The sequence below is a fragment of the Tenrec ecaudatus genome, chromosome 7, assembly GCF_050624435.1.
Source record: "Tenrec ecaudatus isolate mTenEca1 chromosome 7, mTenEca1.hap1, whole genome shotgun sequence".
NCBI classification, from domain to species: Eukaryota; Metazoa; Chordata; class Mammalia; order Afrosoricida; family Tenrecidae; genus Tenrec; species Tenrec ecaudatus.
The window spans coordinates 55,756,382-55,773,318 of NC_134536.1; the positions used below are offsets into that span (position 1 = coordinate 55,756,382).

A 16,937-nucleotide genomic window follows, 5' to 3' on the forward strand; every position below is an offset into this window, starting at 1 on the left:
AGAGAAAACTCCTCTCTAGGACGGAATGTTAAAGGGAGCCTGAGAGCAGGCTGAAATGCTTGCTAGGTGACCACCTGGATCTACTTGTTTGAGAGGAAGTGGGAGAAATGCAGCAATAAAGAGATGGGTTGAGTTTGGCCACTGACACCTGTGGACTTGGTTCACAGGGGGCGGGGGGAGAAGATGAGAGTGGGTTGACTGGTCTAAAGTTCATGACCTAGCACGAGGGGGCTAGGCTTGTTGAGTATTGGTGAGAGCCCATCGTCTAAAGGCAAGGCGACCAATGGGCACCCTGAGGAGGCTGAGTCAGGCAGCCCACATTGAGTTGACCAGGACCCGACCAGATGGAGATTTTTGAGCCTGTGAACTGGTGCATATTGTTGCTGACATTATGGATGGCCTGTCCGGATTTGACTTTGCTTATGAATGCAGACTTCACAAGGTTCATGTCGAAAAATATGTTTGTCTTCTCAGATCACTGGGTTGATGTAAGTGGGCAGTATATAAATTGGATACTCAAAATTGGGGGGGATAAAGGCATGAAAGTGGTTGGCTTACAAACTTTCATAGGTGGGGAAATATATTCACAGGATTATAGGAATTAAGGTGTAAGTGTTACTTAATTGCAATCATGAAGCTAAAGAATTATGTACAGGTGGCAGACACAACGGGTGGATTGAGGTAGTTAGTTTATTGTGCGAACTTGGCCAATAAACACATGCGGGGTTAATTGAAGGGCAGAGGGATAAATGACTCAGTGAGCCTCGCCTTTCTAGTTCTCGGGTCTCTTGCTTTCTGATGGTCGGACCAGGGTGCAGATGCCTTAGCCCATTCCTGCTTCCGCTGGCAAAGCTCACTTCCTGCAAGACATCCCTGAGGAGAAGCCTCATGGACCTACCCCGATGCAGCCCTGGGGGCTGGAGCACCCGTTGGAGACCCCTGCCAGTGCTGAGATGCTTACACATTCACTGATTCGGCTTTCCTCCTGCAGTCAGCATCACTGGGTCTGTTTTGTGAAATGGAGAAGGACCTTGTGGACCTTAATGGGTTTATGTTGGACTTGTGGGCTTGGGCAGCACTGGGTTGGGATGTTTTCTTGATACGCATTTAACCTTTATATAAAACTATCTCTTATGCATGAGTTTCTATGGATTTGTTTCTCTAAAGTATCCAGACTAAATAATTTAACATATCATTTGTAAGATATATTGACGCATATAGCCCTATAGGACAGAATACAACTGCCTCTTAGGGTTTCTGAGACTGCAAATCTTTATGGGAACAGACAACCTCGCTGTTCTCCAATGGGGAAGTTGGTGGATTTGAATTGCTGACATTGTGTGTTAAGAGCCCCAAACCTGGTGTTTAAATAACTATATCAGAGAGAGAGAGATTTTTTAGTTGAATTATGAAAATACATTCTTAGACATACAATTTTTATTTTTCTTTATTGAGGGCACTCTTTTAGACTTTTTACAGAGATTAATAAAACTTATCATATGTGGATATGATTTGATTCCACCTCATAGAAACCCAAGGGTTTCCAAGTCTGTAGTTCTTTACTGGAACAGCCTCTTCTTTCTCCCGGGGAGCAGCTGGCGAGTTTGAGCTGCTGACTTCGCAGAGCAGTCCCATGCGTAACCTACAGCACCAGCAGGACTCCTTAAATAAGTAAAATCCCTTGGTAATTACAACCAGAAAATATCCTTTTATAGCACAATAATGTTTGTATTTGATAACTTCATGATTCTTCCTGCTAATTTTTGTGGATGTTTCCTAAGGAGCAACAATATATTCAACTACCTTTTGAGGAATTAGGTTTATCAATTGGTAATACTCACTTACTATAGAAATGCTATGCTTTGTTATGGATAAGCCCAGTGTCAGATTAGCAAATAAGCAAGGTAACAGCTTATGTGGGCTTACATACTAATCTTTAGTGAAAATTTTCACATTTTTTCATCACATCAAAATTTCTGTTTCTAGGTATGGCTGGAATGTGTCTCTCTGCCAAAAGTCCTCTTTCCCTGTAGCCCTTTGCGACAAAATCAAAGTTTCTCTTCAAATTTACAAACCCCAAGATGGACTGAGTATGCAGCAAGCAAGGTAAGCGAAGGTTTACTTACTAATCTGTAGTGAATTATTTCACGTTTGTTTGCTTTTTAAGAAAACTAGATTTCATGTGAAATTAATCACTAGAGAAAAGTAAGTAATCACAAGCAAGTCCGTGCTTACCTTACTTATTGAGTAATCCACTCCCAGGTATAGCCTATATCCCAAAGTGCAAACAGGTAATATAGGCACACAGTAAAAATACATTCCTACATTAAATGAAATACAGACACAATACTGATTTTTATTTGATAAGATCATGAAGGGTTTATCTTATTCAAATAGCCCCCACCTCAGAGCACGTTGACACACGGGGACCGTGTAGAATAGGGTAGAAGTGTCCCCCACAGGGCTTCCGAAAGGAAATCACAATGGCAGCATGGTAACTACTGTTGCTATGCTGAGTAAATGCTTTCAGTCTGAAACTATTTGCCCCAAACAAAACTCCAGGAAGTGATGAAACACAAATTAAGATCTCAGCAAGCTGATAAAACACTGGAAACACCTTTTAATGTTAATTTGGAAGACAGTTGCCTGGCTACTGGCTGGGAGAGAGCCATATCTGTATCCGGTCCAAAGACAGGTGACCCAGCAGAACGCTCAAATTATAGAACAATATCATTGATATCACAAACAAGCAAAATGCTGCTAATTACCCAACAAGGCTCGCGGCAGTCCACTGACTGAGTTCAGAGGTTCAGGCCAGATTTAGAAGAGGACTTGAAACAAAGGATATCATTACGGACGGCAGATGGATCCTGGCTGAACGCAGAACAAGAAAGGGCTCTTCAACAGGTTCCGGCTGCCGTGCAAGCTGCTTTGCCACTGGGACCATATGATCCAGCTGACCCAATGGTGCTAGAGGTGTCAGTTGTAGATAAAGATGCAGTGTGGAGTCTTTGGCAGACCCCTATTGGTGAGTCGCAGCATAGACCGTTGGGATTTGGGAATAAAGTCATGCCACCCTCTGAAGACAACTACTCCCCCTTTGAAAAACAGCTGTTGGCCTGTTACTGGGCCTTGGTGGAGACTGAACGCCTCACCATGGGCCACCAAGTCACCATGAGGCCTGAACTACCTATCATGAACTGGGTATTGTCTGACCCACGGAATCATAAAGTTGGACATGCGCAGCAACACTCCATTGTTAAATGGAAGTGGTATATACGAGATCGGGCCAAAGCAGGACCTGAAGGAACAAGTAAGCTGCATGAAGAAGTGGCCCAAATGCCCACAGTCTCCACTCCTGTCACATTGCCTCCTTTCTCCCAGTCTGCACCTATGGCCTCCTGGGGAGTTACTTACCATACTTTAAGTGAAGACCAAAAACTACGTGCTTGGTTTACGGATGGCTCTGCACAATATGCAGGTGCCACTCGTAAGTGGACAGCAGCAGCACTACAGCCCCTTTCTGGGATCTCCCTAAAGGACAGTGGTGAAGGGAAATCTTCCCAATGGGCAGAACTTCGAGCAGTGCACCTGGCCGTTCAGTTTGCATATAAGGAAAAATAGCCAGATGTGAGACTATATACTGATTCATGGGCTGTGGCTAATGGCTTGGCTGGATGGTCAGGGAATTGGAAAGACCATGATTGGAAAATTGGTGACAAGGAGGTGTGGGGAAGAGGTATGTGGATAGACCTCTCTGAATGGGCCAAGAAAGTAAAGTTAATTGTGTCTCACGTGAACGTTCACCAAAGGATTACCTCTGAAGAGGAGGACTTTAATAATCAAGTGGATAAGATGACGCGCGCTGTGGAGACCGGTCCTCTTTTCTCTGCCACTCCTGTTATCGCCCAATGGGCACATGAACAAAGAGAAAGATGTTTACTTGTATGTTACTAACTGTTCCAAGGGATTTCATTGTGTGGATCATAACAAACTATGGCTAGCCTTGAGAAGAATTGGAATCTCAGAACACTTCACTGTACTCATGTGGTGGAACTTGTACAAGAAGCAGTTGTGTAGTTTAAAATGAGGAAAAGTGTGTCTGGGTTGTACCCACTCCCTGCAGTTATTCAACTGTCTGCCAAATAAAGAATCAGAGAGGCTGGATTAGCTGAAGACTGTGGCATCAGGATTGGAGGAAGGCTTATTAACAACCTGTGACGATGCAGATGACACAACCTTGCTTGTTGAGAGTGAGGAGGACTGGAAGGACCTGCTGATGATGAGCAAGGATGGCACCTTTCAATATGCATCACAACTCGATGTAAATCAGGCCCCAGTTCTCACAACTGGGCCAATAGGTGGCATCCTGGTAAATGGAGAAAATAATGAAGTTGTCAAAGAACGTCTGGGTCCACAATCAATGATTATGGAAGCAACAGCCAAGAGATCAAAAGGTGTGTTGCACTAGATTAATCTGCTGCACAATACCTGAGTACTGAAATGTCATTTTGAGGCACCTGACCCACGTCATGGCATTGAAAAGTACCATCAACTTCCAAAAGGACAAACAAATCAGTCTGGGAAGAAGTATTGCCAGAGTGCTCCTTCAAGGTAAGGGTGGAAAGACTTTGTCTTACATACTTTGGGCATATTGGCAGGCGAGACTAGTCCCTGAAGGAAGACATCATACCTGGTAAAGTTAAGGGACAGCAGCAAAACATAGGTCAGTCACTGAGATGGGCGGACACAGGCTGCAACACTGGGCTCAAGCACAGGAATAATTGTGAGGACTGCACAGGGATTCATTCTGTTGTCCTTGGGGTCCTTTTGGTGGGACACTGACACCATTTCCCCTAACAACAATGACAACAACAACCCGCTGAGTAACTTAAGTGGAAGAAGAGGCCCTGATGTTCCTATTCCAGGGATGATACTGGAATGCTGGGATGAAGAGACTGACATGTCTGAAACGGTTCATAATAAGAATAAAAGTAAGTGCTGCTGGTGCATATGAGGGTTGGAGGTACAGGGAATCCAGGGTGGATGATACCTTCAGGACCAAGGGTGTGAGGGACGATGCTGGGAGAGTGGAGGGTGAATGGGTTGGAAAGGGGGAACTGATTACAAGGATCCACATGTGACCTCTTCCCTGGGAGAGGGACAGCAGAGAAGGGGGGAAGGGAGACTCCGGATAGGGCAAGATATGACAAAACAACGATGTATAAATTACCAAGGGCATATGAGGGAGGGGGGAAGGGGGAGGGAGGAGGGGAAAAAAAAGAGGACCTGATGCAAGGGGCTTAAGTGGAGAGCAAATGCCTTGAGAATGATTGGGGCAGGGAATGTATGGATGTGCTTTATACAATTGATGTATGTATATGTATGGATTGTGGTAAGAGTTGTATGAGTCCCTAATAAAATGTAAAAGAAGAAAAAAAAAAGTGCTGAAAGGCATAGCAAAGATTATAAAAAGAGCTGTAGGAATTCAGGGGAGGAAGATCAGTGAACCTTCTGGTGGTCAAGGAAAGCTGCGTCCAGGAGAGGGGAGGAGGGATTCAGCACTTATTATATACATGACCTTGGTCAAGTGAATCTTTCAGAGTTACTATGTTCTTATTACAGTTTACAGAATTTAAAACTTACTGCACATAAAGTGCCTGGTAACATTGAAAGCACATTCTAATGTGAAATAGGTTTATGCTGAATCTCAGCATATGTGCAGGGTCTGTGTAAAAAGAGAATGTGGCTGATTATGATTACCCTGTATGATGTGAAAAAGACACACATCCCTTCAAAGATTTTAGGTACAAAACACTTGAGAAAAAAGTCCACAGTAATAGCCATTTCAAAAGAAGCATATCCGTGGCACAATGTGCACATTTCCCCTGTGTTACAAGTTAACCCTCCCTGAGCACGGAAGACTTAGATCAGGTTAAAGTCCCAGAGAGAACCTTCTCCACCCATTCAAAACTTGCTTAGTAAATGAAATAGAAAAGAATATACCAATATACCTTTCCCTCGAAATCCTTGCCTCTCCCTGGCCCATTTCCTATGCACATATGTTAAACTATAATCTGAGCTCTCCATCCTCTATAACAAAGAGTTATGATCATTCCTCCAATGTGATTTTCAATAATTAAGAATCAAATTTAGCCTTCTTTTCATCTTTTGTCTATAACAAATTAATATTTGAAAGCACAGCTATTTCAAATGTTGTAACATGAAAAGTGGGAGATACTACATTCAGCAGAGTCCTGATTACATAAACACTGCACCGTCTGTAATTACTTAGAAATTAAAATGGTGATTTTTGACACATAAAATTTTATCTTCTAGGACTGGCCAAATTCTGGTGTTGTTTTGTGCTTTAAAATAAAAGCATGTTAGCATAGTAAAATGATTTAGGCCAAATCATTCCAGGTCCAAGTTAGCAGAGGATCTCATGCCATTAAAAAGAAGTGGGCCCTGCGGAAAGTCTTTTTCAGTCATGCGATAAAGGATTTATCATTTACTGGAGAGGGGATTGAAGTCTGGCCTGGAATCCCTCCCTTGGCTTATACAGAAAGGAGAGAAGGTCAGGAGAGAAATGTAATGGTGCTACTTTGACGTTTTACGCACCTACATATGTTATTTCTCCTGTAGTGTGACCACACAAATGTAAAGTATTTATAAAACAGATCTGTCCCCTGTGATTTTTCTGTGCTCTGACACATAGATGGAAATCATTCTCCTGCCTAGCCCTTTCACTGGACAATACATTGGCTTTCTGGGTTGCCAGTGGCAGATGGGGGGGAGTAGAATGGCAACCCATGCGGATGCACCTTACTTTTCTTTTGCAAGCCGCAAGTTCAATTTAAGAGAAATTATATTGCACCTATTTCTAAATTCATTGAACATTCTAGAGTCTATGAAACACTGTGAAAGGCACTTTGTAACACAGGGTAAACAAAATCAGGTTCCTATACTCATGGAGTGCATGGTCTTTCTCGGATATCTATTTTGGCTCTAATTTTTTGGTCCTATGTCTAGCTAAAGGACCTATTGTGGCATAGTGGTTATATGTCAGCAGTTCAAAACATCCAGTCCCCAAGAGAAAGATGAGGGGATTCACTTATTTTACAGTGTTGTAAAGTCAAAGGGGCAGTTCTACTCTGTCCTATGGGGTCCCTATGAATCAGAATTAACTTGATAGCACCGAGGGTTTTTTGGTGTGTACTGACTACATATGCAGGGCCTTGATTTCCAAAAATAGACTCAAAAGCTGTTGTAAGTCACTGCCGTTGGGCAGGATTTCAGGAGAATGGGCAGGGTGCTATAAAAAAAATTGAGGCCGGCAGATTTATTCAATGCACCACAGATATATTAACTTACAGTTAGGGTAGAAAGACCAGGCATTTTGCTCCCATAAACAATCCTGAAAACCTAGAGGGGCAATTTTACCCCATTCACTGAGGTCACTAAGAGTTGGCAGTGAAACAATGTCGGTGAGTTTGGTTTGGGTGGAGGTAAGAAGTCCTTGAAAAAAAGTATTTCCACCACTGCACTCCCCTAGAGGCTCTAAATGAGAATCCGTTTCCTTGCCTTTTCTAACATCTAGAGACTTCCCATGTTCCTTGACTCTTGTTCCTTCCTCTGTCTTCAAAGCCAGCATGGTAGTGTCTTCAAATTTCTCTCTGACATCTACATTCACATCTCCTTCTGACTCTGACATTCTTGCCCCCTTCTAATAAAGACCCATGTGATTTCAATGGGGCCACTTAGAGAACTCAGGATAAGGGTCCCATCTCAAATTCTTTGTTATTGGCACCTATAAAGTCCCATTGGCAATGTAAAATAAGATATTCTTAGGACGAAGACCAGGACATAGACTAGGCCATCTTTTGGGGTTGTTAATCAGCCTACCCCAGAGACAAACAAGAGTGGGGAAAATTACCTCTTGTACATTTTAAATCAACTAGCTCTATGTTGAAAGTCTGTAACTTTGTTCTCTACTTCAAGGTCATTGTAGCAATTCATTTTAACCTGGTTTGTGTTCCTTCCCTCAAAAACATGGTAGATGGTGCCCCAACCCCACCTGGCATTACTTTGAAGCCTTGCAACTCTAGGACAGCAGTTTCTGTTAGGTTTCTCAATAATGTCAGGGTTAGAAATACCTCGGTCCTTGGCCTCACGCGAGAAAGAATTCACGCTTAGGCCTGGTTTGTGATCCAGGTGAGTTTTTGTAAAGGATAGAAGCAGTTTCAGGTGTTACAGAAAAGAGGAGAGGAGGACAGGAGGGAGGGTATAAGGGAGGGAGGGGTAGGGGGGAGAGATGTCGACACAGCTGCATGGAACTGTGTAGGAACCTCTGGGAAAGACCTGGTTGTCTGTTTCTAGCTTTTTCAGGACCCCTGTTAGGAGGCGTGGTCAAGGATACTGGTTAACCCCATAGGCCAAATTAAATTCACCTGGCCTAGATGGGGCCAATCCAGGTGTACATCCCACCTAGGTGTACCTCCCCTTCCTGGCCTGGACCTTGAATTTCTGAGCATGCCCTGCCCCGTGGACACTCTCATGCCTGTTCTAACTACCTAACATTTCCACACAAGCCAACAAACAACAGCACCCCAAAGACATTGACAATGCTCTCAAATGAACTCTTATCAACTAGTTGCCATGAAAATATATTTCATTGGAGTGAACCTTTTCTACTTCACAGAACCAAATACACTAGTCCTTTATTGGTCTTGAAATAGCTGATCATTTCTGCTTTCCTCCGCTGAGAAGCCATGGAATAAAACTTAGCAAATTATTCTTGGTCTCCCCCCTGCAAACTCTATTCAACACAAATGCCTCTGATGCAAATGACTAAGAACTAGAAACGAAGCATTTGCATCATTTTAGTGATAAGGGGGAATAAAAGAAATAAGTTACTCATAGGTTTTTGCTCTTTATCTAGAATAGATATTTTCCTCTCAGTTTTACTTGAGGTAAGGGAAACAATTTGCTATTCATCTTAATTAAGAGTAGACTTTTGTTTCTAGCCATTATAAAATAACAAGCAGTTCCTGCTGGTCCATTCCATCCAAGGCAACTCTTCTGCAAACCCAGTGAACTCAGGTGAGAGAGGGGCCTTCCTTTTTTTCGGAGGAAATCGGGTATCATGAGGAAAATGGAGAAATGAAGAATAAGCAAGAAGAGGGCCCAGAACACGGAAATGAGAAGAAAGCGAGCTCAGGAGTATGACAACAGCTTTCCACATTGGGAATTTGCTGTACGATGAAATGATTTTGGACTAATTTGGAATGCCATCTGCTTACTAGGACTAATTCTACTGAAGAGCACAGGATATGTGTCTGCATTAGGAAATCCCCGCTGAATAAGCAAGAATTGGCCAAGAAAGAAATTGATATGTCCATTCCTAGCAAGTGTCTCCTTTTGTCCACGAGGCCAAACTGAAGCTGGATTTAACAAAGTGAAGAACCAAGAGTTCCACTTTGACTCTGCATTTGATCTGAAGCTGCTTCGAACGACATGGTGTATAAGTTCGCTGCCAGACCATTGGACCAGAAGATCTTCGTAGGAGGAAAAGCAACCCACTTTGCATATGGCCAAATGGAAAGTGACAAGACACAAAGGATGGGTGGAGACCACTTGGGGAAAGGCCACAATGCATCCAAAAGGATCTATGCCATGGCCTCCTGGGACGTCATTCTCCTGCTACCAAAAGCTGGGCCTGGAAGTCTGTGTGCCATTCTTCGAGATCTACAATGGAAAGCTTGTTTGACTTTCTCACCCAGGAGCTCAAGCTGCGTGTGCTGGAGAATCACAAGTAGCAGGTACAGGTGATGGGCCTGCGAGAGCACCTGGTGAACTGCGTGAAGGAGGTCATCAGGAGGCTGAGCACAGGCAGGCCTGCAGGACTTCTGGGCTGACCTTTACCAGTTCCAATTCTTCCTGTTCCCAAACCTGGAGGGCACAGAAATCCACAAAGGTCTCCTGGTTCTGAAGGAGTGTAAGGGGCACAGGGATAGAACAAGGCTCACATGCCTGAGAGAACAAGCTGACCCAGGTGTTGTGGGACTCCTTTTTAGGGGAGAACTCAAGGACCTGCACTATCAGCCATGATCTCACCAGGCATTAGGCTCCTGTGAATATACTTTAAATAAATACCATGTGCTATCCCAGACAGGGTCAAGGAGCTGAGCCCCACAGTGGGCCCAGTGGGGAGCAGTCAATTCAGATGGAAAAAGAAGTCAATTCCAATGGCCCCCTGGCCAGGAGTTGAGGCAATTTTTCCAAGAACTAGGAGGAACTGTCTGCTCAGATGTCCAGCTTTAAAGAAGCCATTGCCCAGATGCGGGAGCTGGAAGAGGAGGCCACGCAGGAAGTCAAGGAGATCACCAAAAAGGGCCAAACTGGCTTGAGTTCTCTGAGATGAACGACAAGGCAGACTATGACCTGGAGGCCTTTGTGAAGCAAGCAGATTCCGCCCTCACCGAGTAAACCAAACACTTCTCAGCCCTGCAAGGTGTCATCCAGGTCCTGCGCCTGGTCATGCAGCTGGAAGAGCAGGCCGGCAAATAAGTCAGCAGCAAAAAAATGGCTCCATCGATGACCACTGACACAGTGCCCTGGTTATTCCTAGCACCTGGTTATGGACGGCGCTTTCCCCAAGTGGGTGTGGCCCTGTAGCCCTTCCTCCTCCTCAAAAAGGGGGTTTTTCAGATGCAGGGTTTCCCCTTGGCAGCTTTCTGTATGGACAGGCTGCTGGCGAAGGCTTCCCAGGGTGTTCCTGGCTCTGGGGAGAGAGGTTCTGACCTGCCTTTCACACCCCTAGGCACTGCTCCAACTTAAACTCTAAAAAAAGTTTCTGGGACCTCTTCTTTGCTGGTTTTTGAGGCCAACAGGATCCCTGCTGTCTTCCCGTTTTATGTGTTTGTGCGTTGTGTTTCTTAATAAAGAGTAAAAATTGCCCCCTCCCCCCCAAAAAAGTTGAGGTGGAGAGGCAGGGCAGAAAGAGGCTCCGCGCTGGACGGTTCCAGTGGGTCATCGTTGCCTTCAGCCTCAGCGACCCTCATTTCCATGGTCGTTCTGAATACGAGGTCTATCTGCACTTATCAAGTCAAATGTCCCGAACTACTCCTCTGGGAAATCAGGCCCCGGCAACACCGCGCCCACGAGTTCTCGCGCTGGGGGCCCCGAGACAGCGCTGACGTCACCGCCACGGAACGCTCGCGAGACTCCGAGGGGCAGCGCGAACTGTTTGTTTTCCCCGAACGCGGCTTCTGGCCGGAGGGCTGCGGGTGGGACACCATCGCCGGTCCCCTGCGGCCGACGCGAGCAGCTTGCCCGGGGGCGGGCGCACCTCCTCCCCGGAGCCCGCGGCCTCACGTCGCCCGGCTTTGCCCCCGGAAACCCGGGCCTTCGCGAAGAACCCGGGGCCGCACAGCTGATGGCGGAGACTGGTAAGCGCGGCCCTCAGGCCGTGGCGCCTTCACCTCCCCGGCTTGCAGCGGACGGGGACGCTCCCCGGGACCCCGCGAGCGGAGGCCGCACTTCCCAGCCCCTGGTCCTTGGGGCGGCAGAGGCCCCGCCTCCCCCCGCAGGCCTGGCCGCGGTCTCCCATAGCGGCCCCGAGACGGTCGCCGAGGGCGGCGAGCCCCGCGGCCCTGGGCGGGAGAGGGCCCCGCAGGGCTGCGACGAAGGCAGCTCCGCGTCCGAGGTGACAGTTGGGGCGAAGGCGGAGGAAGGGAACAGTGGACAGTGCGCCGTCTCCCCAGGAGCCGTGGGTGCCAGGCCCGAGGTAACGGAGGGGGAAGTGGAGGTGGACCAGAAGCCAGTAGGTGAAGAAATGGACGTGGTGGAGGGAGATCCAGGCTCCGGGGAGGTGAAGGCGGAGGCAAGGCCCCGCCTTCCGAATAGGTTTCTTCGCATGGACCCTTTGGAGGCCATTCAGCAGGAGCTGGACACTGTGAACGCCCAGGCTGACCGGGCCTTCCTCCAGCTGGAGCAGAAATTTGGTCGGATGCGGCGCCACTACCTGGAGCGGAGGAACTTCATCATTCAGAATATCCCTGGGTTCTGGGCTACCGCATTTCGGCACCATCCCCAACTGTCCGCCATGATTAAAGGTCAAGATGCAGAGATGGTGAGATACATAACCAGTTTGGAGGTGAAGGAGCTTAGAAAGCCCAGGACGGGCTGCAAGTTCAAGTTCTTCTTCCGCAGAAACCCCTACTTCAGAAACAAGCTGATTGTCAAGGAGTATGAGGTCAGGTCCTCCGGCGACGTGGTCTCGCTGTCTACTCCCATCATATGGCGCAGAGGTCATGAGCCCCAGTCCTTCATTCACAGGGAGCAAGGCATCATCTGCAGCCTCTTCACCTGGTTTTCAGACCACAGCCTTCCAGAGTCTGACAAGATTGCAGAGATTATCAAAGAGGACTTGTGGCCAAACCCACTGCAGTACTACTTGATGGGTGCTGGAGCCCCAAGACCCAGGCGCCGCCCAATAAGGGAACCGGTAGAGCTCCCCAGGCCCTTTGGATGCCAGTCTGGTTAACCGTTGCCCTGGGAAATGCTTGGGCACCACCACCTGCTAGACGTACTTGATCAACAGCATGAGTATGCTTTCTGTACTTTTTAGGCGGACTGCTCCTTTCCTCTGGACATACGAAGACTGTCTTATCTCTGAGCTGTTCTGTGTTAACATCACCCACTCTATGGCCCTAGGGTTCAACACTGCTGAGGGAAGCAAATGATGCTGTACATCACACTTCATCTGCACTGCTTGGAACCTCTTGCCACCTGTATTTGTAACTGGCTAGAAGCTCACTTTGTTCCTCATCTGGCAGTACAAACGCATGGCCTGGAACAGTTGCTGGGCATCAATGATGTCAAAAAGGAACATCATTTGATTTCTGTTGGTGATTTATGTGACTATCATACTCTAGTCAGCTTTTGTTGCTTGGTACTGGCTATACCTATTGCTCTTTACTACCACCTTCTGAATGAACATCTTTCAGACAGTTGTCAACCTCACTGTCTAGTTTCTAGTAAATGTGGATCTTCGGAATTGGTGGTGGACCAAGGTTTCCTGCGAATATTCCATAGACCTTTCAACTCATCAAACCCTTCCCTCCCACCCTTCAGTTCCCAGACACCCTATTGTCTATCAAGCAGGTTGTTAGACCCATCTTCCTGGCAAGGGTAAGGATGGCATCTTTACAAGTGCCAGGCTTCATCCTGAAGATGACTACATTTCAACATAGCAGTAAACTTATGTAGCTCTCGGGAGAGGGTAAAAAAAAGGGAGAGGAAGGGGGTGGCTTGGAAACCTGTGCAGAAGCAGGCTTTGCTATGTAATTTGGCTACCCAGAAACAGGTTATCCTGCAAAACAGACTGCCAGAGCTCCTACCGCATCCCTTGCTCACTTCCAGACTCCCTCTCCCTCTTTAGCAACACCTAGAGGGTTTAAGCAAGAAGAGCTCAAAATGGGATGAAAGGCCTTTTCTAGTTTAAAGTGTTGGAAAGACTAGACTTGAGACTGGGCTGATAATGTGAGGAGAAATACGCTTCTCAGGAAAGTGTTAGATTATTTTACCCACAAAGATTCTATAAAGAAATACAATGCAACTTTGCATGTTTTCTCTCTTTAATGTGACCTTATTTATGTTGAGTAATACTCTATATCACTGGTATTTCCTAAAATCCTGTTAACCTTTTTTTTTTCCTGCTTGGTAATTCCTGCTTATACAGCGTTTGCTTTCAGTTGAGAACATTTAGAATATTTATCTTAACTTTCCTGTACAAGATTAAAAATTTTAGAGAATTAATACAGTTTTCAACTAGTTCATGTTATAACTATTGTTAGAAATACAACTTAAATAACTTGGTCTTGTCAAACTCTGAAGACTTTGGAAATTGTCTTCATGGAATAATAACCTACAAAAATTTTGTGACTACCGATTGCCTAAGTGGATAACTTTACATTGTAGCAAATCAGTAATTGGTGTTTTTGTGAGGCTGCTGTGTCAGTGGAAAGTACGTCCCTGGCATATCCTTTACCTTATATGCATGATGATCCGTGCATGTCATTCTGTTAAACTTGTCCTTGTCCTTGAGTGCAATTGTTTACGTTAACGACAGTCATTGGACATGTTGGCATTGTTCCTAAGATAAGGCACAGTATTGTACCTTCTAAGATAAAAGATGGTTGCTGCTGTTTTGCTTTAAAAACGTTAGTTGCAGTTGTTACGTTTAATAGACTTCACTTTTTCTCCTTCATAAAGCATTTATTGCACCACCATCCCTCTACTTCTGAAGTCTTTCGTTTCTCTCTCTGCAAATGATATTCTCAGGTCATTCAACATTGTTAGTTTTTGTTTGCATTTAGTAAACAAATGTTAAGAAAAATTCATACCGTAAGTGATATGCGTCATCTTAAAAAAAATCATTATTTTCTGCAAACTTTAAAATCTTCTATGTCAAATCCGGACTTGATAACATCTGGCTTATTTTATAACTTTTTTTTTCCGAAGGAAAGATGAACAATTTCTGTATATTCTTAGCTTTGTATTTTGGTTTTGTTCACTTATGACTAATATTTCACTGGAGATGGGGGTTAGACCTCTAGAACTGTCAGTCAATACACTAACCACCAGTGACTATTGAGCATTTGAAATGTGACTACTCAAATTGAAATTTGCTGTAGTTATAAAATATATATTGGATTTTGAAGACTTGGGGAAAATGTAAGAAAATCCATTTTTTGTGTTGATGCATGTTGATTATGTGTTAAATAAAATATATTAGTAAAATTAATATGTATCCATTTTTAATGTAGCTATTAGTCAATATTAAATTACATCGGACAGTAGAGTTCCCAGTGTCTCCCAGAGTGGGTGATACCAGCACATGGGGGTTTTGGAACAATCTAGGGTGCAGGGGCTGCAAAAACAGATGCCTACACTTTCTCCTGAGTGATGAGCTATAATGCAAAGGTTTTTAATTTCCAGGGTGGCATTTTTTTTTCTTCTGAAAAGGGGGCGGTAGGTTAAATAAGTTTGCAAACTTATGCTGTGTACACTCATGAGAATTACACCATATATAAGAATACTGAAACTTAAGCCTAGTATTACTTTCTCCCCATTCATTTTTTTACGTCAGTAGGACAAAATCTGACTAAAATTTGAGTAAAGTAAAATATTTTTAATAATTTCAAGCATTCATAATATACCATACTCATTATTTTGCAAAATGTACTGTATAACACCATTTCTGGATATAGAGGGTAAATCTGCAAAATTGGCACAAATAGCTTTATTGGTTATTTTAAGTAGAAATGTAGGACTTGAAGCTATTTTTTTTAAACGTCTTATTAGGGGCTTATGCAACTCCTAACAATCCATACGTACATCAATTGTGTAAAGCACATGTGTACATTCAAACATTTGCTCTCTACTTAGCTTTCTATTTTTATAGACTAAAATGTCCTGTATTCATTAGCTGACAATACAGATGCTCAAAATACAAAATGTGTCATTTATGTACATTACAAGAACATTAATGTGTCATTTATGTACATTACAAGAACACTGCAGCAACCCAAACCCAACTCACTGCCATCCAGGAATAGCGATCCTAACGGACAAGGTAGAACTGCCTCTGAGTTTTCAGGACCATAGCTCTTTCTTGGAATAGAAAGTCCCACTGAGCCGCTGGTGGTTTCAAACTGCTGACCTTGCAGTTACCCAATAGGCAACTGCCACCAGGGTACCTCTTTGCAGCAACAGAAAGGGAAAATATCTGAATTGACATTGCATGAGTAATTCAGTGAGTATTACAACCTAACCAAACCCAAGCCATAGAGTCAATGCCACCACCAGTGCTCCTTCCACAGCTTAAAGGTAATTTTGAAATCGAATGTAGTCTCCGCATTGCAGCAGTCCTGAGGACGGTTTGATCTGTATTCAGAGTTGTTGTAAGGATTTTGGAATAGTAAAGGTGGTCCTCGCCCTGTTGCTCATTTCCCCGTTGGCAGGGAGGTGGAGAGTAGGATGGTGGCCGCTCCTTGGTTTTTTCCCAAATGAATATAACCATACTGGCTGCCGTGTGCAAGCAAATTCAGTGGGGATCAGTCTGGCCGGGGGAGTATCAGATAGGATCAGTTTCCCCTCCCTCGGTTATCATGTAGTTGGATTGGTGGGACATCCGCTCTTTATATGAAGTATGAGAAGTGGTTTACTGGGGACAAGAGTTTCGTCCCAAGTTTTTATTGCAGGCGCTTTGTTCTAATAGATGATACGTTTCCTGTAATCGCACAGGTTTCCAAGGACCTAGAGAAGAACTTCTCAGTCCAGGTGAGGAAAAGGTAGGTGCTTTTGTACCTTATTCTGGATTCTCGTTTAAGACCATTTCCTTGAGAACAGGCCGGGAAGAAATGGTTCTGGTTCTGGTTGCTCAGGTAAACAATTGATTTAATGCATGGATATCTTGAAGGTTGCCTGATGGAACGAGCAGGGAGGACCGTAGCTTTCAATGGGACTGGTTTTGCAGTCCACTACCTAAGGCAGTGGCTCTCAACCTTGCTAATGCGGCCGCCCTTTCTTACAGTTCCTCATGTGGTGGTGACCCCCACCATACAAGTATTTTCATTGCTACTGCATAGCTGTCATTTTGCTACTGTTACGAATAGGGCGACCTCTATGGCTTCGGGCATTTGCCAAATTATTTTCTCTGAGCCTCAGTTTTTTCAAGTCGCAGGGAGTCACTAGCTATGTTTCAAGCCCTAGTCTTTAAAGCGTGAAAACAGAGTTGAAGAGAAGTTAATAACATGTAAACATTTGAGAATGTTCCAGGCTCTGTGCTAAAGTTTCCAAATATGAACAGCTTTACTGAGAGGTTAGACTGAGAATGCTTGTTGGGTGCCATCCGCGTCCCTGTGTACAGC

The 16,937-nt window shown here is 44.8% G+C and overlaps 1 protein-coding gene and 1 pseudogene across 1 annotated transcript; both read left to right on the top strand.

The window, feature by feature from the left end:
- Positions 1 to 1,633: 1,633 nt before the first annotated feature.
- LOC142452372 (kinesin-like protein KIF2C pseudogene) lies at positions 1,634 to 10,677 on the top strand (annotated as a pseudogene).
- A 622-nt stretch (positions 10,678 to 11,299) lies between these two features.
- On the top strand, positions 11,300 to 14,809 carry TSPYL1 (TSPY like 1). The gene has a single exon (XM_075554648.1). It carries the CDS (start codon positions 11,438 to 11,440, stop codon positions 12,545 to 12,547), a length of 1,110 nt encoding a protein of 369 aa, XP_075410763.1. The 5' UTR covers positions 11,300 to 11,437; the 3' UTR covers positions 12,548 to 14,809.
- Positions 14,810 to 16,937: the final 2,128 nt, after the last annotated feature.

What these genes read in the sequence shown, in the direction of transcription:
- TSPYL1 (XM_075554648.1), top strand. Translation starts at nt 11,438, where the DNA reads ATGGCGGAGACTGGTAAGCGCGGCCCTCAGGCCGTGGCGCCTTCACCT.